The 20,977-nt window shown below is 40.8% G+C and overlaps 1 protein-coding gene across 2 annotated transcripts; it reads right to left on the bottom strand.

Annotated features, from left to right (window-relative positions):
• Nucleotides 1-1,005: 1,005 nt before the first annotated feature.
• si:ch73-139j3.4 (CD82 antigen) lies at nt 1,006-16,770 on the bottom strand. 2 transcript variants are annotated; one of them, XM_062518611.1, is made up of 9 exons: nt 16,667-16,770; nt 16,386-16,460; nt 16,189-16,267; nt 5,049-5,164; nt 4,623-4,697; nt 4,413-4,523; nt 2,478-2,652; nt 2,192-2,275; nt 1,006-2,023 (listed from the first exon to the last, which is right to left on the bottom strand). In XM_062518611.1, exons 2-7 carry the CDS (start codon nt 16,449-16,451, stop codon nt 2,515-2,517), a joined length of 585 nt encoding a protein of 194 aa, XP_062374595.1. In that variant the 5' UTR covers nt 16,452-16,460; nt 16,667-16,770; the 3' UTR covers nt 1,006-2,023; nt 2,192-2,275; nt 2,478-2,514. The 2 variants fall into 2 exon arrangements, with proteins under 2 accessions (XP_062374595.1, XP_062374594.1); XM_062518610.1 differs by having other exon boundaries at nt 16,611-16,758.
• Between the last annotated feature and the right edge of the window lie 4,207 nt (nt 16,771-20,977).

The following is a 20,977-nucleotide window of genomic DNA, read 5'->3' as shown; positions in this document are numbered from 1 at the left end:
CTATAATTAGGCTGAGGTTCGAGATTTGCATGTACAGTAAAGGAGGAAGAAGCCATGTTTCCGGTTCCAGGTAGTTTTATGGCCATGTACCGAACTCTCCTTATTCAACAAAAGCCAAGGAAGAAATGTTTAATGTTTTTCCATTCTTTGTGATCTTTAAGTTTAAAAAAAACATCCTCTTCCCCTATATACTGTACGCTGTACACTGTGGCAAACCTAATGGGCTTCATTTGGACACACCCTATTGGAATTTGTCTCAATGGGCCCACAGAGACACAGAGAAATGAATTAGTGCAGTGTGTGAGTCTGATGTCATTTTACACAGTCACTGGCACACACAGCGATACAGGGAGAGAGAAAGAGAAAGCCAGCACATCGGCGCAAAACACACTACCTAAGAGCTCAAACTCACGCAACCCGCGACAGGCTAATGACCATAGGGCCGACAAGACTCATTCCAGCTCACAACTGAGAGTCACACGGGAAAACGCGTCAGGCAATGACTAAAAAACACGTTCCAGTGAATCATAGTCTTTGATAGATCTCTGGCCTATGGCTTCCCTCGCTCGCTCGCTCTCTCCTCCTCCTCTCTTCCTCTCTCTTCCACTGTCGCTCTCTCTCTCTCTCTCCTTTAATGTGATGCCATCTACGGGCTCATTGTTTCGCTGCATGACAGGCCTGTCTGACATTTATGGCCTAAGATGCTGTGGGCAGGCCATCGTCAAACCGCAGAGCCACTTCAACAATGAGGTCTTACAGGCTGCAAAACATGCCAGGCTTTATGGGAGATATCTCCTCATCCGTCATGGTTTAGCCTGACCCCGACACAGGCACGCAAACACGCACACACGCACACACACACACAGAAACATAGCAGATATGGACACAACACATATGACACAGTCCCATACTGACCAACTTAAATGCACAATCTCTCTCTCTCTCTCACTCTCTCTCTCTCACACACACACACACACACACACACACATACACACACACTCACATCGACCCCATGCAGCTGAGGTGAACCCACGTCTGCTGAGTCACAAAGTGTTGCTTGTTGGCTAGGGGGCCACCTCTGTGATCCACTTTTCTGCCTTACTCACAGTGTCAACTGACATCCTCCATTACCTCAGTGTTATACAACTTATCCTGAGACCACAAGAATCCAGAGCCAGCCATGAGAGAAGCCAACAGCAAATCAGAGGCCTCCCTGTTGGAAGGAAGCTACGGGAGGGTGGATGAATGCTCAGTTTGGGGTGGTGTCATTGGCAAGGCATATTATACCAAAACATCTCATTGCACAAATGCTAAAAATATGTCAGTGTGTTGTTGATGTTGCTGCAGCTAGAGAGTGTGAGTGTGTGTGGGGAGATGATAAGTTTGGGATGATGTTGGGAGTAATGTCTGAGGACTTATCCCCTCCACTGTAGTGTTGTACTGGAACAAAGTTATATTCCAGTTACAAGAGACAATGCTGGACTTGTATGAAGCTTGTTTACCCTGTTTTTGTACAATAAAATCACTGTATCTACAGTATATATTTGTATATTGATTTATTACTAAGGACAATATTTGGTATTAAGTCTCTGTCTCTTCCTGTGTGTGTGTGTGTGTGTGTGTGTGTGTGTGTGTGTGTGTGTGAGAGAGAGACAGAGAGAGATCTAAAAAGTTGCAACAGTGTTCACTGACGATCATAATATTGTTGTGTGTAATCTTGCTGAGAGAAGTCTGGCTGGTGGTACTGAAGGTCATCGTAAACATGCTGATTGTACTGCTGGAAGTCTTGCTGCTGATAGTCTTGCTGTTGGTACTGTGGCTGCTGATAGTCTTGCTGTTGGTACTGTGGCTGCTGATAGTCTTGCTGTGGGTACTGTGGATGTTGGGAGTAATCTGGATTCTGGTACACAGCCTCCGTCTGGGGGTCCACCTCCATGGAGTTCATCAGATTTTTGGGATTCTTACGCCTCATTTTACGACCAATGTTTTGGAATATGCACACTCCAAAGGCAAACTGGATAATCTACCAGTGTGTGTGTGTGTGTGTGTGTGAGAGAGAGAGAGAGAGAGAGAGAGAGAGAGAGAGAGAGAGAGAGAGAGAGAAGTACAGTTAAAAAGTTTGAATCTCACATCTACAGGATAACCTAGACCAATTGAAATTAATATTGCGTAAAACTGGCTTGATATTTACCTGAACAACAATGAGTCCTACATCCATGCCAATGATCACAGCTATATTCTCTTCCAGCCAGCTAGTAAGCTTTTTCTCGCACCCCTATTTTAACAGGGACGGAAAGTTAATATGATTGAAATGTACAGTATGCATTTCAATGCAAATTCAAACATGTATACAAGTACAAGACTGTATACAATCCATTTCAATCAAGAATTAAAATACAATAACAACACATCAGTATAATTATACAGATTCCTGGTTGTTTACCACTGCAGATATAATGTGATTTGTGTATCCATACCTCTTGGTAGATACCTGTGGTGCCTTCCCCAAATCGCTCAGCTTCTGCTCCACCTACACCTAGTGGGACAGGTAGTGTTGAAACACGAACAGGGGTAGACGTTGGCTTTTCCAAGGTCCTGAATGATAACATTCTGGTCCCAGTCATTCAAGTTGTGTCTGCCGCAACATTTTGCCTTAAACACAGGAACATCTTAGGTCAAGCGTTAAACAAAACATAACATAAACATGAACAAATAAACATAAACTATGTAGCCTGACAACACAATGGCTTATCCTTAGACTAGTTGTATATTTGCCAACAGCTTAACCGTATAAATGGCAGATGAGATTTTAACTTATGTTATATTGATAATAATGGTAGTTTTGAGTGAAATAATGAGATGAGAGAATACATCATGTCATCTTAACAAGAAAACAATAACTCTAAAATGAGCATAACCATACATATATTGTTTAACAGCTGCAGTGTTCAGTATTCAATTCTCCAATCCCACAGGCCTGCAATGATTCATTAACAACGCCACACATACTGTGCTCTCTCTCTCTCTCTCTCTCTCTCTCTCTCTCTCTCTCTCTCTCTCTCTCTCTCTCTCTCTCACACACACACACACACACACACACACACACACACACACATTACTTTTTGAACTTAATAATTAAACTACTGTCTGGCCTAACCAGTTAAAAAATAATTGTACAAGTGAGAAGGCAAAATTACTTATTAAGGCTATGCAGTAGACTATAGAATCTCAGTGGTCTTGAATTGTTTTAAATGCACCCGTGCACATAGCTTATAGACTGCATTTTTTTTTTCAATTGCTCACAAACATTTTTCGAAACAATCCACCTTATAGTAAAACCACTCACTCAGTCAGCTAAAAACACAAACACTGCTTTGCACTCGGTTTGCAATTCTGTAACACATACTTTGCAAAACTCACTGCTTTACACTCAATTTTCAAAATTATCAACACACTCCTAGCGAAACTATACATGTATGCCTATTATTTACACTATTTTGCCAACTGTCTGGCACACTGTCACATTGTGAAAACTGTTTTAGATAATTAGTTCACTTTGCAATCAGCCTAAGCAGTATAAATAAGCCACAGGTAAGCTGTCCGCGAGGAGTACAATGGATGGAGCAGGAAGTGTAAGAGTGAGAATTAGAGGAGGCAGAGGAAGAGGCCGTGGAGGTGAAGAAGTAGGAAGAGGAGGAGGAAGAGGACGTGGAGGTGAAGAAGTGAGAGGGAGAGGACGACAAGAACAAGGAGGAGCAAGTGGAGGAAGAGGAAGGGTAAGAAGATGACATCTACAATAGTGGACCATGTAATCAATGGAATGACCCTGAGGAAAGCGTCAACGGCCTAACTTGAGCTGAACTGTAGTTTTCCCACATTTGTTAACAATGAACTGCATTCTCTGAATCAAACTGCCGGAACAGATAGCTTGAATCAATCACCTGTCAAAACTGTTTGAGGTTTTGCCAAAAGGGTGATTGATTTAAGAAATCTGTTCCGATACACTTGTCTGATTAAGAGGGGGGTGTTTAAACAGATATATAAATGCCCTACAATACATCAGAGCAGAAATAACATAATTAGAATTGCACCTTGCAAAATCACTTGTAAGTCCATCCTGCTCCACATGTGAAAACTGTTTGAGGTTTAGCCAAAATTGAAAATCGATTCAAGAAACCTGTTCCGGCAAATTTCTTTGGATAAAAATAGGGGGGCTCATTCCAGATATTTAACAGATAGCGGATATTTAAATGACCTATGCCCTGCACTTCATCAGAGCAGCCAAATAAAATAGAATTTGCACCCAGCAAAAGCACTTGTAATGACTGAAGTCTGTCCTGTTAACCTTTCGCGGGGAGGATACCTACAGCATTATTCTGGGTCAGCACAACGGGGTTTGAGGATATGCTTACTGAATGTTGTATCCTGTCCAGCAATGTCCATGACGCTTTGTTTTCAGTTATGCTCCTATTCCCATACTGCTTTATTTCCTCGTCAACTGTGTTGACAAGAAACTCCTTAATCTAAGAGAGAGAGAGAAAAAAAGAAATAGATGAACAATGTATTTGATGGAAAATATCATAATTGACTGTTTGATTATGTACAACACTCTGAGGACTTACTTTAGGACTCCGCAACAAAAGAACAAAAGTCACAAAAATCTGACCAAGGGTAACGATGATAAGAAATCCCATGTACTGCAAGAAAAAAAAGGGTCATGTGATCTTTACACATCAAGGATATTTAAATATCCCTCTCAGATATTTATCAAATATTCTTTAATGACTCCTTCAGTCCTTGAAATGTCTTAAGATTACTAATGCCCCCCCTCCCCCATTCCCCTGTTTATGAAAATCAATAAACAGTTGATAACAAAAAAAAAAAGATTACTAATGGAACGCACTGCAGAATTTCTGTCTCACACACACAGACACACATCTTAGGAGCAACACTTGCCAAGTCACATGGGGAAACCAGTCTGCCAATGACTAAATGAATCAGCATGTGTCTTTATTTGAGGTCTACGAGTCAGTAAACAGCTCACTTACAATCATAAGCAGGCATTTACTCTCTAGCTGCCCCCCAGCGCAGCCAAGAACTGACACCACGACCACAACCAGCCCAATGAGAGCAAGGGCCACAGCAACCAGCTTCACATCGCCCTCTGCAGGAGAAACAACAACACAACCCATAAGATAAGGGGTGATACGTTTTTTGGCAGGTGACCCTATTTTACGTAATGTCACAAAACATTGGCGACCCCAATCATTCACAACTCTGTTGTAACACCCAATCGAGAGTGGGACTTTCCCCAACTATCCTAGCAAGCTCATTCGTTTGGCTATCTCTGTGCATCTGGTTTGTTTTACTACTTTATTCGGAACGTTGATTAAACATGATTGCGTCAATCAAGCTTCTTGCACGGGCTGTTTATTAGGGCCCGAGCACCGAGGTGCGGCCGCTGAAGCGGCCGCACCGTAGGTGCAATTAGGGCCCGAGCACCGAGGTGCGGCCACTGAAGCGGCTGCACCGTAGGTGCAAGGCCCTACTGTTTTTGCTCAGATTAAATTTCTTCCGGGCCACATTTTGCGTTTTTTCACCAACTTGGCATGCTCTAAAACTCTTGAAATGTGGCAGCTATGTGTGGAATTGGTAACGCTACTCAGCGACAGAGTTCTGGACAAAGGTGTGGCTCAGGGACTCTATAGCGCCACCTAGCACGTTGTCTGTTGTGGTTGACACATTCACGGAAATGGCCCAGATTTGGTGGGCATATGTGTTGTAGGAATCTGAACAAGTTTTACATTTAAACTGTGTAGTGAATCTTAGAAGAATTTGAGTTATGATTATGATTATGATTTTTGCACATCACGTATTTTGAAACACTTAGGCAGAAAAAGGTTATAAATTGGATGTAATTTGGCAGCTACATGTGGAATTGCTTCTGCTAGTCAGAGACAGAGCTCTGGCCTAAGGTGTGGCTTCGGGACTCTATAGCGCCACCTAGCGTGTTGTCTGTTGTGGTTGACACAAACATTCACGAAAATTAATCAAATGTGCACGGCTTGTGTGTTCTTGCTACCGCTAGTCAAAGACAGAGCTCTGGCCTAGGGTGTGGCTTAGGGACTCTATAGAGCCACCTAGCGCATTGTCTGTTGTGGTTGACACATACATTCACAAAATTTAACCAAATTTGGTGGGCTCGTGTGTTATTGCTATTGCTAGTCAGAGACAGAGCTCTGGCCTAGGGTGTGGCTTAGGGACTATATAGCGCCACCTAGCGTGTTGTCTGTTGTCGTTGACACATACATTCACGAAAGTTAACCACATTTGGTGGGCATGTGTGTTATTGCTACCGCTAAACAGGGACAGAGCTCTGGTCTAGGATGTGGCTTAGGGACTCTATAGCGCCACCTAGCGCGTTGTCTATTATGGTTGCCACACAGATTCACGACAATTAGGTTGGCTTGTGTGTTATTGCTACTGCTTGTCAGGGACAGAGCTCTGGCCTAGGGTGTGGCTTAGGGACTCTATAGCGCCACCTAGCATGTTGTCTGTTGTGGTTGACACATACATTTACAAAAATTAACCAAATTTGGTGGGCATGTGTGTTGCTCATGCACATGACTACCAACACGCACATGTTGCTTTGTTAGATTCCGAAATGTCACAGGTCCGCACGCACCGCAGGTGCTCGGGCCCGCCATCGCCGCTTGCGGCTATATTTAGGGCCCGAGCACCGAGGTGCGGCCGCTGTAGCAGCGGCTGCACCGTAGGTGCAAGGCCCTATTGTTTTTGCTCAGATTATTAGGGCCCGAGCACCGAGGTGCGGCCACTGAAAGTGGCTGCACCGTAGGTGCAAGGCCCTATTGTTTTTGCTCAGATTATTCTTATTATTATTATTATAGTATAATTATCTTACCAGTAACATTTTTCACCAACTTGGCATGCTCTAAAACTCTTGCAATTTAGCTGGCATATGTAGAATTGCATTTGATACTCAGACACAGAGCTGTGGCCTAGGGTATGGCTCAGGGACTCTATAGCGCCACCTAGCGCGCCATCTACTGTGGTTGACACATACATTCACGGAAATGAACCAAATTTGGTGGACATGTGTGTTGTATTATTCTGAACAAGTTTTACATTCAAACTATATAGTGAATCTTAGAAGAATTTGAATTATGTGAGATTTTCTGATTTTTGCACATCATGTATTTTGAAATACTTCTCCTAGACGGTTTATCGAAATTTTGTCATTTAAGCACTAAAATGATCTTGAGGGGTTGCCTGAGAGGAATTGCGACCAGATTTTTGAATTTCAAAAGTATATTGAAATGGCGAAGGTTTGAATCTAGGTGTCTTATAAAAGAAACAAAAAGTTGGTGTTATAGGCAGAAAACAGTGACTAATGTGGATGAAATTTGATGGAGTATTAGTTAGTGTGTTTGTAGTGACAGTCATATACAAAGTTTTGAATTTGGTGTTGTTTGTGTTTTTTAAAAGCGCATTAATGATTGTGGTGGACACAGTTTTAGCTAAAATATTTTGAAGTGAGTTGATGAATAATTATAATCATATCAACCTATGCTGCCATTTTGATTTCAACCATGTTAACAGAAAGTGAGATATTTAGGTTTATTAGGTTTTTATAGGTCTGTGTGCCTAGCCGCGCATGGTCTTGCTCCCTCACTGTGGCTCACCCACTCTACCCCTCCTTGTCTGTTTCCCTCCCCCCACAGTTCTTCCCACCCCTCCCCTCTCTCCCAGCTGGATGTCTCTCTAACCTCCCCCGCTTTCCACATAGAGACTCAGACACAGACACACACACACAGACACACAGACACACACACACACACACACACACACACACACACACACACACACACACACACACATACACAGACACACACACACACACACACACACAGGTTTGAACCTAGGTGTCTTATAAAAGGAACAATAAGTTGGTGTTATAGGCAGAAAGCAGTGACTAATTTGGATGAAATTTAATGGAGTATTAGATAGTGTGGTTGTAGTGACAGTCACATTCAAGTTTTGATGTTGTTTGGTGTGGTTGTGATTTTGTCACTTATAATAGCATAATGATTGTGGTTGACACATAGTTTTACCTAAAGTATTATGAGATGAGTTTACAAATACTAATAGTCATATTAACCTATGCTGCAATTTTGACTTTAAACACATTAACAGAAAGTGAGTTATTTAGGGTTATTTGTTTGATGCCCTAGGGAATGAAACTCAATTGTCTGTAAAAGTCTCTCACTCATTTGACATTCTGTGGTCGAGAGCACTGTCCCGCCCACTACACCATGTGATTTGTTAGTCAGTGCAGATCCAGGCGACCCCATAGAAGTCTCCGTCAATGTAGCTCTATACTGAGTGTTTTTGTGGATTTATATCGTGGAAACAGTGCAATCATTTTGACTTTTTGTCTACGGAGTTATTCTTGAAAGTAAGGTAACAGTTTTGTTGAAACGCAACTTTGCAAGCTATTTGATGCGGTTCAATAAGTTGGCTAAAGCGCTCGTTTCCTCCATCTAGCTAACTCCAAGTGATGCATGTTAGTGATATGGTGTTTACTAGCTAGTTTATCTCAGCTTACAAATAGAGCCTTGATAGCCTAGGTGACAGCCTAACTAGGCCTACTGAAACATAATCCAAACTTTTGACAGTTGTAAAATGTAACGTGAAGTTCAAATGTGTCACTGTTTGGGAGTAGCCTGCCGTTTGGGAGCTAACGTTATAGCAAGGCAGGTTTTTGTCACGTTCGGTAATTAACAAGTCCCAGTGCGATAACGAACGTCAAATAGCCTACTGTAGTTGGTCTTGTTTGAAAAGGTCTAGCGGAAAACACAACAGGCACCACCAGCCGTAGTAAATTCGACCTGGTTTTAAATCTTGGCCTAAGCTAGCTAGCTGCTAGCTAAGCTAGCTCGCTAAGCTAGCTCGCTAACTCCAATTGATGCACGTTAGCGATATGGTGTTTACTAGTTTATTTTAGCTTACAAATAGAGCATTGATAGCCTAGGTGTCAGTTTAACTCCTGAAACATAATCCAAACTTTTGACAGATGTAAAACGTAATGAGAAGTTCAAATGTGTCACATTTTGGGAGTAGCCTACCGTTTGTGAGTGGAAGCTAGCTAATGCCTTTATTAGTGGAGGACGTAAGTTTGAAACCACAACGAACTTACTCTGCCTAACTGAAGGAGGACGTTTCTCCATGGACATCTAGAAAGCAGGAGAGAAGATGACAGAACTAGAACTGGCCGTCTGCTTAGCTTTCAATCAAGGTAAGAACATTTCCCTGCAGTGCAAGGCAGGTTAATGTTATTCAGTTGTGGTGATTAATTGCCTTTAAATTGAGTGAACCATCTATCTATTCAAAATAATCTAAACGTTTCCCCTATCTGGAAATACGTTAGTTTGGTGCCACCGATTCATATGAGCAGTCGTGCAATGTGTGTGTGATCCAAGTGAAACCATACGAGGCTAGAAACAACCATATTTTTCAAACGATTGATTCCTGCAATTATGCAAACAGCATAGGCAGACTGCCTAATCCTAGTTTTTGAAACGATTGAAGATGGTATGAACATAGTTTATCCCTTTGCATGCGTTTGCAAACATGCTCTGGGTAGACTTCAAAACGTTTTTTTATTATTTGATCTGCCATCACTAAGCCTAGTTTAATTAGGCTATAGGCCTATGCATTAATAACCTTGCCTATGATGGACTGAGAAATTTGCTGTCGACGTTAGGCATGAAACGGTAGGCTCAAATTATTTATTTAAAAGACGTAATTTATGAAGTTGTTGTTGGCTTTGCCACGCGTTCGCATCCAGTTTGACGTGTCCGGATTTTCCGATAATGACAGCAATCTCGTGATGGCAATATTGACTTTTAATTTCTGCGCGTGTAAACTAGTCTAGGCTACAGTGCCTGAAGTTAGCTGTGACAGACTAGCCTACTGGTTTTCATAGTTTTAGCCACAAAGCCTGTCTACCCTAGGTCAACTGAATTGTTTAGTTATCACCTTGTCATTTCGCGTTTATCTCCGTGCGCCCCATGTCATTCAAGACGTCATTCAAAACATATTTCGGGATAGCCATCTCACTATGAGAAAACGTATGACGACAGTGCTAAGAGATTAACACATTGGCATGCTTGGTAAACTTGTCTTGCACATAATATTGAGCTGATTTGTTTAGTGAAAATGGCCTGTAGCATTGTGCTGATAGATGAAAAAAGTCGCCTATTTAAAGGCACAGTTTGAATTTTAATCCTAGCTCTCCATTTAGTGTGTGCACTTGAACAAATGATGTAGCTTATAACAGTAGGGCCAGACATTTGTTTTTAGGAGGAAAGGTGATGGACAGGAAGGAGAGGGAGTGGTGCAATTTGATTTTCTTTGGAACTTAAATATCATCAAGCAACCTCTTCAAACAGCATCAATATATCAATAGGCCTATTCACTATTATATTGTACAGGACTAGAGCTAGAGGACTAAGGGGGTAGGCTATATGTTATCAAGTAGGTCTATATTAAAACATGTAGTCAACATTATAACTTTATGTTGGTTTAAGTGAAAACAAAGCATGTCATGAACTAGGAAAATCCATGGTTCTACATCATTGTTGGCAAAATGATCATGATAGCTGCCCTACATATTTCAGCCATATCTGGTTTAGTCTTGAGTAGGCCTAGGCTACTTTGCTATAAATTAGTCGTAGACTTATTACGATATAGTCTATGTATATCTATATATATCGAGGGCTGAGAACCACAGGGGCGTAAGTGACATTTCACCAACTTTACAATAGAGCCAAAAAAATCTAACTGCTTATGTTCACAGTTAAAGACCTTTGGTTTTTGTTTTTGTCAATCATTTAATATTTATAAATATTTTACTTCTATAATTGTGTCAGCTAAAAAGAGCTCATCAAGAGCTTTCAGGTGATATATATAATTCAATTTTGACCAAAATGTCACTTACGCAACTGCCCCTTTGGTTCTCAGCCCTTGATATATGTTATAATGTTTATATGTATCACAGTTTATAAACAGTTCTCATAAAAGTCATCTGATGTTATCATTTAAGGGGTCATTTTTGAAAACTTTCTCCTGAGGGTGCTGGGTATATTTTCCTCTTTTTTGTCCTTTGCCAATCACACCCCTGAAATATGGTGTGAATCAATCTCATCGAGTGCTGTCAGTAAGAAAAAGAACAAGGAAACTTGATATGACAGAGCAGCAAACACTCATTTTCTATGCCCCATTCAGTTAACCTAATGATAGTTGCTGGTTCAGTATTCGGCTAAGGTTGTATCAAATTTCCTGGTTCTTTATCCTACAGTGACCTCAAACAACAGGGCTTTGAATTTGTTCACACACAATTTCAATACTGGAAAACTGGTCTTGAAAGTCCTTAAAAAGTGCTTGAATTTGGCCATGACAATGGTGTACAAAACCTGTGCATGTAAATTTAACGGTCTATCGTAGCAATAACAGCAACATTTTCTTTTATTTGGACTTCGAAAATACTTTTTATGAGGAACATTTAAAACCCTTGAACTAATAAAGTAAATTAAGTGAGAGGAAGTGTGCGGACCTTTTACTCTTTTTTTGAACATTTAAAACCCTACAATTTATCTTCGTGGCAGAAGGCTACTTTAGAAATTTCACAGACAAAATTGTTTTTGCTACCCCTAGTCAGAGACAGAGCTCTGGTCTAGGGTGTGGCTTAGGGACTCTATAGTGCCACCTAGCAGATTGTGTTGTGGTTGACGTGTACATTCACGAAAATGAAGCAAATTTGGTGGTTTTACGTGTTATTGGTGTCGCTACTGAAAGATAGAGCTCTGGCCTAGGGTGTGGCTTAAAGGGATAATCCGGAGTGAAATGCACTTTAGATCAATTTTTCGGACTATTGGGAGTACATACGTTGAGTTGACACCAAAATCATGTCATTCGGATGTATTTTGAGAAAGTTCGCGCTCACCGTTTTTAGCCAAAACTCGTTAGCCTGGAAGTGACCGGGGCGTGTCCTTTCGCCGCTACAAAACGCTATTTTTATACCTCTTCTACTGTTCCAAACAACACTACACTTACGTGGTAGTGAGTAGAGGTTCCCTAAAGCCAAACCGAAGTATCCGCACGTCTTTATGTGGTCGGATAGAGAGTCCAGAATGAATTTAATCGAGTCCGTACCTTTCCGGAAATGTTAGTAAAGTGTTGTGAAAACGTTGCTAGCTGCAACAGCGACATTTCCGGAAAGGTACTGACTCGATTAAATTCATTCTGGACTCTCTATCCGACCACATAAAGACGTGGGGATACTTCGGTTTGGCTTTAGGGACCCTCTACTCACTACCACGTAAGTGTAGTGTTGTTTGGAACAGTAGAAGAGGTATAAATATAGCGTTTTGTAGCGGCGAAATGACATGCCCGAGTCACCTCCAGGCTAACGAGTTTTGGCTAAAAACGGTGAGCTCGAACTTTCTCAAAATACATCCGAATGACATGATTTTGGTGTCAACTCAACGTATGTACTCCCAATAGTCCGAAAAATTGATCTAAAGTGCATTTCACTCCGGATTATCCCTTTAAGGACTAAGCGCCACCTAGTTTGTTGTCTGTTGTGGTTGACGTGTACATTCATGAAAATGAACCAAATTTATTGGACTTCTTTCGTATTGCTATCGCTAGTCAGAAAAGGAGCTCAGGCCTAGGGTGTGGCTTAGGGACTCTATAGCGCCACCTAGCGTGTTGTCTGTTGTGGTTGACACATATATTCACGAAAATTAGTCACATTTGGTGGGCATGTGTGTTATTGCTACAGCTAGTCAGGGACAGAGCTCTGGCCTAGGGTGTCGCTTAGGTACTCTATAGTGCCACCTAGCATGTTGTCTTTTGTGGTTAACACATATATTCACAAAAATGAACCAAATTTAGTGGGCATGTATGTTGCTCATGCACAGGCACACCAACCCACACATGTTGCTTTGTTAGATTCCGAAATGTCACTGGTCTCCGCACCGCAGGTGCTCGGGCCCGCCATCGCCGCTTGCGGCTATATTTCTTATTATTATTATTCTTATTATTCTCTTTTCCTCTTAGCCCGTGCGGCCCTTTTTCACCAACTTGGCATGCTCCAAAACTCTTGTAATTTGGTAGCTACATGTGGAATTACCGTCGCTACTCAGAGACAGAGCTCTGGCCACGGGTGTGGCTCAGGGACTCTATAGCGCCACCTAGAGCGATTTCTGTTATGTTTGACACATACATGCACGAAAATGAACCAAATTTGGTGGGCATGTGTGTTGTATTAATCCAAACAACTTTTACATTAGAACTATATAGTAAATATTAAAAGAATTTGAATTATGTGAGATTTTCTGATTTTTGCACATCATGTATTTTGAAACACTTCTCCTAGACGGTTTGTCGAAATCATGTCATTTTAGCAGTAAAATGATCTTGAGGGGTTGCCCAAGAGAAATTGTGAACAGATTTTTGAATTTCAAAACTATATCGAAATGGCGAAGGTTTGAACCTAGGTGTCTTATAAAAGGAACAAAAAGTTGGTGTTATAGGCAGAAAACAGTGACTAATTTGGATGAAATTTAATAGAGTATTAGTTAGTGTGTTTGTAGTGACAGTCATATACAAAGTTTTGAATTTGGTGTTGTTTGTGTTTTTTAAAAGCTCATTAATGATTGTGGTGGACACAGTTTTAGCTAAAATATTTTGAAGCAAGTTGATGAATAATAATAATCATATTAACCTATGCTGCAATTTTGACTTTAACCACATTAACAGAAAGTGAGTTATTTAGGTTTTCATATGAGGATGGCTCTGTGTTACTATCTTTCCTCATCCGCGCCTTCATGTTGGTCCTGTTACACACACAGAGCCACATGTAACCGCACCCACATTACACACGCGCAAGCTTTCCAGAGAGTTACGCACACACACGGCCTCCTCCTTGACCCCTCTGCCTCCCTCCCTCTCTCCCTTTCTATCTTAGCCCCATGCCCCCCCCCCCCCCTCATTTGCATACCGACCCCCCACACACTCTCTCACCCATCCCCCATGCCTCTCTGGTGGTGGTAAGAAGGCCAACAGATGATAACCCAAATTGAGGATGAGAGAAGGCACCACAATCCTGCAACTTATTTGCCATGTGTGTGTGTGACAACACCTTGGTTAATAGATCTTAAACTTTCCTTAATATTAGACAATGATTAAAGAAGGCTTAAGAACGCTCTGTCAGGTTGTCTGTTGTGGTTGACACATACATTCACAAAAATGAACCAAATTTGGTGGGCTTGTGTGTTATTGCTATCTCTAGTCAGAGACAGAGCGCTGGCCTAGGGTGTGGCTAAGGGACTCTATAGCGCCACCTAGTGCATTGCCTGTTGTGGTTGACACATACATTCACGAAAATTAACCAAATTTGATGGGCTTGTGTGTTATCCCCATTGCTAGTCAGAGACAAACTCTGGCCCAAGGTGTGGCTTAGGGACTCTATAGCGCCACCTAGAGCATTGTTTGTTGTGGTTGACACAAACATTCACAAAAATGAACCAACTTTGGTGGGCTTGTGTGTTATTGCTGCCGCTAGATAAAAACAGAGCTCTGGCCTCGGTTGTGGCTTAGGGACTCTATAGCGCCACCTAGCGCATTGCCTGTTGTGGTTGACACGTACATTCACGAAAATTAACCAAATTTGATGGGCTTGTGTGTTATTCCTATTGCTAGTCAGAGACAGAGCTCTGGCCAAAGGTCTGACTTAGGGACTCTATAGCGCCACCTAGAGCATTGTTTGTTGTGGTTGACACAAACATTCACAAAAATGAACCACATTTGGTGGGCTTGAGTGTTATTGCTGCCGCTAGATAAAGACAGAGCTCTGGCCTCGGGTGTGGCTTAGGGACTCCATAGCGCCACCTAGCGCATTGTCTGTTGTGGTTGACACGTACATTCACGAAAATGAACCAAATTTGGTGGGCATATGTTTTGCTATAGCTATTCAGAGACAGAGCTCTGGCCGAGGGTGTGGCTTAGGGACTCTATAATGCCACCTAGTGTGTTACCTGTTGTGGTTGACATATACATTCACGAAAATGAATCAAATTTGGTGAGCTTGTGTGTTATTACTGCCGCAAGTCAGAAACAGAGCTCTGGCCTAGGGTGTGGCTTAGGGACTCTATAGCGCCACCTAGCACATTGTCAATTATGGTTGACACATTCACGAAAATGAACCACATTTGGTGGGCATGTGTGCTATTGCTACTGCTTGTCCGGGATAGAGCTCTGGCCTAGGGTGAGGCTTAGGGACTCTATAGCGCCACCTAGCACATTGTCTATTATTGTTGACACATACATACACAACAATTAGGTACGCTTGTGTGTTATTGCTGCCACTAGTCAGAGACAGAGCTCTGGCCTTGGGTGTGGCTTTGGGACTCTATAGCGCCACCTAGCTTGTTTTCTGTTGTGGTTGACACATACATTGATGAAAATTAACCAAATTTGGTGGGCATGTGTGTTGCTCATGCACATGCCCACAAACAAGTGCGTGTTGCTTTGTTAGATTCCGCAAATGTCACGGGTCCGCACCGCAGGTGCTCGGGCCCGCCATCGCCGCTTGCGGCTATATTTTTATTTATTTTTATGTTGCCAGATTGTAATGAGGGATCTGATTAGTTGGATATCATAGAGTTTTTAACACTCCATTATTTATTGTATATATATTTCAATGTAATGTACTGGTCAATTTTAAAATACCCAGTATCTCAGGCAATCTATTTGAATTTCAGGCAATGACGTTGGGATGTTGGCATAACACAACATAACACAATACACCATCAGGAAGGTTTTTTTTAACTAGGTGGTTTAGAGACAAACCTGGGTAGGTCAAGTCATAGTTTATGGTAAACCTAAAAGAAGAGCATTTGACGTTATTCTGCTATGTGAATGAAGTTAGGGCACTTCTATTAGGGGGTTTACAACTTTCTCTGGGTTAACTTACCCAGGTTATCACTAAACACCCTACTAGAAATAAACACCTGGTCAACCAGTCCCCCTACAAAAACTGGATCGCTCTGTGTAGCTTCCTTACCAAAAAGTGTTTCACAGTGCACTTAAACTGACACCTACCGGAACTGATGACTACAATGAAGCTGTCTATGTCAAATAAGATCCAGGCAGCACAACCGAAGATACTGACTCCCAAAATCTGTCAAAAATAATATGGTAGTTAGAATTTATGTTCTCAAAAAAAGCAAGTGATAGTAAAAGTGAGGTAATAAAACCCCTCACTTTTAAAACAAAAAAAAATCTTATAGTTAACTTACCACAAAGAATGTGTTGAAAATGTTAAAAAAGAATTTCTGAATCTGTATGATTTCGTCGACTTTCATCTTTGCCTCCTAAGAAGTGAATGAGGTACAAAAGGGACAATGAAAGAAGGAATAACTTGTATAAATACATTGACCAATAACCAACACTCATTTTTTCAAATTTTCTTAACAAATGTCACCATTGTTAATAGCATTAGAGCATTTAAGAATTGCTGTCACCTTTGTTGGAAAAGAAGTAGGCCTAAGCAATCCAAGAAAAGACTATCGGAGTCTACCTTTTCTCCTTCCCTCTTCTTCCTTGTGTAATTCCTCCCCTATTTAGATGATATTTCCCAGTTGCTGTTCCCAAGACCTCTGAGGAGCTGTGCATATCTTTTCCTCTCTCCCTCTTTCAGCTTTCGGATGAAAGGTTACTTCCTCATTGAGCACAAATGATTAACTACACAAGCTGAAGAAAAGACCAATAAAACACAGAGGACAGTTTCCTTGTCAAGTCAAGTCGACTTTATTTGTATAGCACATTTCATGTGACAAGTACAGACCCAATGTGTTCCAAAAGAAAGAGAAAAACACAACTGACATGTCCAAACAACAAAGATAAAATAGATACTGTAGCCTACATAACAAAAAAAGATGGAAATTAGAAATACATACAAACATACAATAACAATGTAGGAAGGAGCTACGGCCATCAATGATTTAAGAATAGTCAGACATATTCTAAAATCAATTTGTTGCAACTGGGAGCCATATAGGGTTTTTTATTACTAGTGGTGTGATGAGATCTTTGTTGGTTCGTACTTCGTGTTATAGGGTTTGATGTGTGTGTTACATAGTCTAATCGACAAGATATAACAGCATGAACCAGCTTTTCAGAGACTGCTAAGATGTTTAAATGCGGTCTTGGAAATATTAGATACAATACAGTGGGGACAGTAAATATTTGAACCCATGCTAAAGTTGACTAAAAAGAGGAATATCAAATCATCTTTTGGAAATTGATCTTAATGCCTTAATAAAAAAAGAAAAGTAAAAATCCAACCTTTAAGGACACCAATTTTCTTTGTGAATGAAGAATGTAAATAAATAAACGTAGTATAAGTAACCCATATGATAAATTATCATAGGCAGGCAGCTTTTAATCTTTAAAGGCCAGCTTTTTCATGGATCCAGGATGCATCCTGATAAGTTTCCCTTGGCCTTTGGAATTAAAATAGCCCCACATTATCATATATAAAAAAAAAAATAAAAAAATATATATATATATACTGTATATATATATATATATATATATATATATATATATATATATATATATATTAATTAAAGGGCATACAAACAGACAGCCATACAATAGCCTACAGTAGTCATCATCACACTGAACTTGCAATTAAACATCATAGGGCCCCTATTTAAATGATAGACAAAGTGCAAAGTCGGTCAATGAGCAATGAACAGTGTCATATATGAACCAAAGCTATTCGACGGTGTGTAGGAGCTGGCCCATCGATGTTTGTTCCTCCTCCTTCCATAGCAAACACATTTTACTTTGTAGAACTGTAAGTAGCTTGGGATTTTTGACATACAGTAGCCTATGCTTTAGGCTCCTACGAGTCTGCTCCTCCATGTTAAAGTGTAATGCAGTATATTTACTAACGGTACTAACCTGATAGCAGTCTACAATTACAGGACATTTCTTTAAGGTTTTGTCCGATTTCTCAAAAATGAATGCCTGAGTCAGGTTTCTCATACATGGACTAAAAGAGAATGAAAATATACAATGGAGAAAATAGCTGAACGTTAGACTTGTCATATCCCCCCACATAATCACACATACACACACAAATGCATTTTTTGCCACCTTATCATGACCTACCATTGCAATGCTATGCTACATTTATACCTCTCTAAATTCTTTGAATTCATGGCACAGCCACTGCAAAGCACTCACATGCAGGTACACGCAACATAACACAGAGTGTAACCTTTTTTTTTGTATACGCGTTGTTGGTAACCAAAGGTCCTTTTTGGAATCTCCAAATGGACACTGAGCAAAACACATGTTTATGCCCACTCAAATATGGGTCCCAAACAGTCATACTTCATCCTATAGTGATCCACTTCCAAAACAAAATAAGTGACCAAGAGCAAGAGAAATGTGGTAATTTCCTGTGATGTACATAACCTCCTAAAAAAACCATAATTCTACCCTCTCTTCTGACAGAGGACAGAATGTGGAAATTTCCTGTGATGTACTTAACTAAATCTATTGGTACCACACAATTCTACAAGGCCTCAGCTTTTAAAAGACCTGATTTTAAGTCAAAGTATGTGGAAATAGTGTCCTGGGAAGTTATCTGTTTGATTTGGCCCAACTAAGGAAAGTGTACCTCCTCCCTCTTGGTAGGAGAATCTGAAAGGGGATGACAAACAGGACACTTAGATCAAATGCGGCAGAGGGGTAACTCTGTGTCAAATCAGATAAGGTTACTGCCGCATTGTTTTAGATTTTGTTCAAACATTGTCTGTCACGAATGGGTCCCTAAACCAAGACCTGTAAAATATTTCTGTTCAAATCCTGTTTTCATATGTTCTTTCAGCTATGATAGGCAGTTTTCCGGCCTGAAAAACACATTATTTGGGATGACATATGCATTATTGTCTTCATAGCCAACCCAACCTTTGTGGGCGAAGAAAAACAAACATGCACTCACTATTAAAGGGACACTTCTCTAGCATTAAGCTTTGTGTCAGGAAAATCTTCCCAATATTAAGACACAAGAACCACAAACAAGTAGTATTTTTCATTAACTCTGGCGCCAAGAGGAGAGACATAGAGAGGAAGTGCTTCTCCTTTCCGAAACAGTCTCTGAGCTCTTTGACACAAGAAAGTTATTTTATTTAACAAGCAGATCAAAACACATGAGAATGACCTTCAGTCAGGAGCTCCATCCTAACTCCCTAAATGTCTTATCTTTTCCAGGTGCATAGCTTTCCTGTGAGTCTCCCAACTGAAACTGAATAACAAGTTATGAATAACAACTCTGTGAATAACAACTCTGACGCACACAAATGAAGTTAATAATGATAATATATGTTATATGCATTTATTTGTCACTTTGTATCTTTAGAAAACCAGACTTTAGAAGTCATGTTTTTGAATGGCCGTGCATCATTCCCTCAGTTTGCCTTGAGATGGGAGAAATACGGATTTCAATGAAACCCATGAATAGGACTTCCTGCTTTCAATGATGTAAAATTATGATTTTTACTTCATTGAAAGCAGGAAGTCCAACATTGAAATCTGTATTGTGTTAAGATTATCAGACAGTTAACATAAACCGCTCACAAAAAGTAAGGAAACTTGACTTTGGCCCAGTATATCTCCCCTTTAGTAATACCAACCAGTAAAGTGTTTCATATCATTTTTATCGTTGATTTGTTACCTTTACAATGAGGTAATGAATAGCTTGTAAGCATAGGGCAATCATGGAATGAGCAACACAAGCAAACGTGTAAGTAGTGCCAATGAAAAATGTGCCAAAATGGCCTGTTATGCTGTTGGAATTCACCTTTGTTACTTCAAGCATTGACGATTGCACTCTCCCACAGAAATGAGGAAAACAAAACATGTTAGGCATACATTTGTTCATTTTATACTCAGGGTCCTCAGTAGCGTGTAGAGGATCCATATGCAGCCACAACAGCTTGGCACCTTCTTCTCATGCAGGTCACCAACCTGGCTACAAGTCTAGTTTGCAAAAATTTTAGCAAATGAAAAAAAAAAAACTGTAACTCCTGCACTGTTGCAGTTCCGCTAGGGGCGATCACAAGTAAGTGCAAAAACAATGGGGGTCTATGGAGCTAGACAGCTAGATTTGTCTTTTCACCTAATTGTCATTGGAAAATCGAAGATTTGATTGTAGTTCATGCATGCACAATATGGTTAGGTCAAACGTTGAATGAACAAGTATTGCAATGGCCTTTCCATTTCTTAGGTTGTGTCGTTGTTGCCAATAACACGCTAGTGTGTGTGGGTACCAGTGGCGGAACAACTGCACACAGGGCCCTGGGGCAGAAATGGTTGATGGGCCCCCCTCCCCATACGTCCGTCCGTCCCCCCCCCCCCCCCCCCCCGCTCAGCCCCCCAACACGCATCATAACATTTGAATGATAACACAAATGTGACACAAGCAACTACAGTAATGCAAATTGCTTATGTATTATTTTATATTTTGATCAATTGTGATATTGATATTGATAAATGGTGCAGTCACTTTAAGAAGAGTCTGAACGGTTCTCATAATGCCCTTTTGCAGGTCATGCTCCAGGCTGAAGGCTCTACCAGCTGTAGCTCGTTTGATTGCACCATATTGATATCACAATATTTGTATTATTACAAGCAGCCTTCATTTGTTGCTTTGAACCTGGTAGCCACTTAGCTATCTGAGTGGAATGCATTCACAAGAATAGTCTAATTTGTGACTCCATTCTCCAGATGGTAAAATAAGGCTAGCTAATAAATAAATTGGCTAAGTTACTCACAGTGAGTGCAGCCAATGTAAAATAGTCTTCTTACCAACCTC

The sequence above is a fragment of the Sardina pilchardus genome, chromosome 17 (genome assembly GCF_963854185.1).
Source record: "Sardina pilchardus chromosome 17, fSarPil1.1, whole genome shotgun sequence".
Classification (NCBI taxonomy): domain Eukaryota; kingdom Metazoa; phylum Chordata; class Actinopteri; order Clupeiformes; family Clupeidae; genus Sardina; species Sardina pilchardus.
This window is presented reverse-complemented; position numbering and strand designations above follow the sequence as displayed.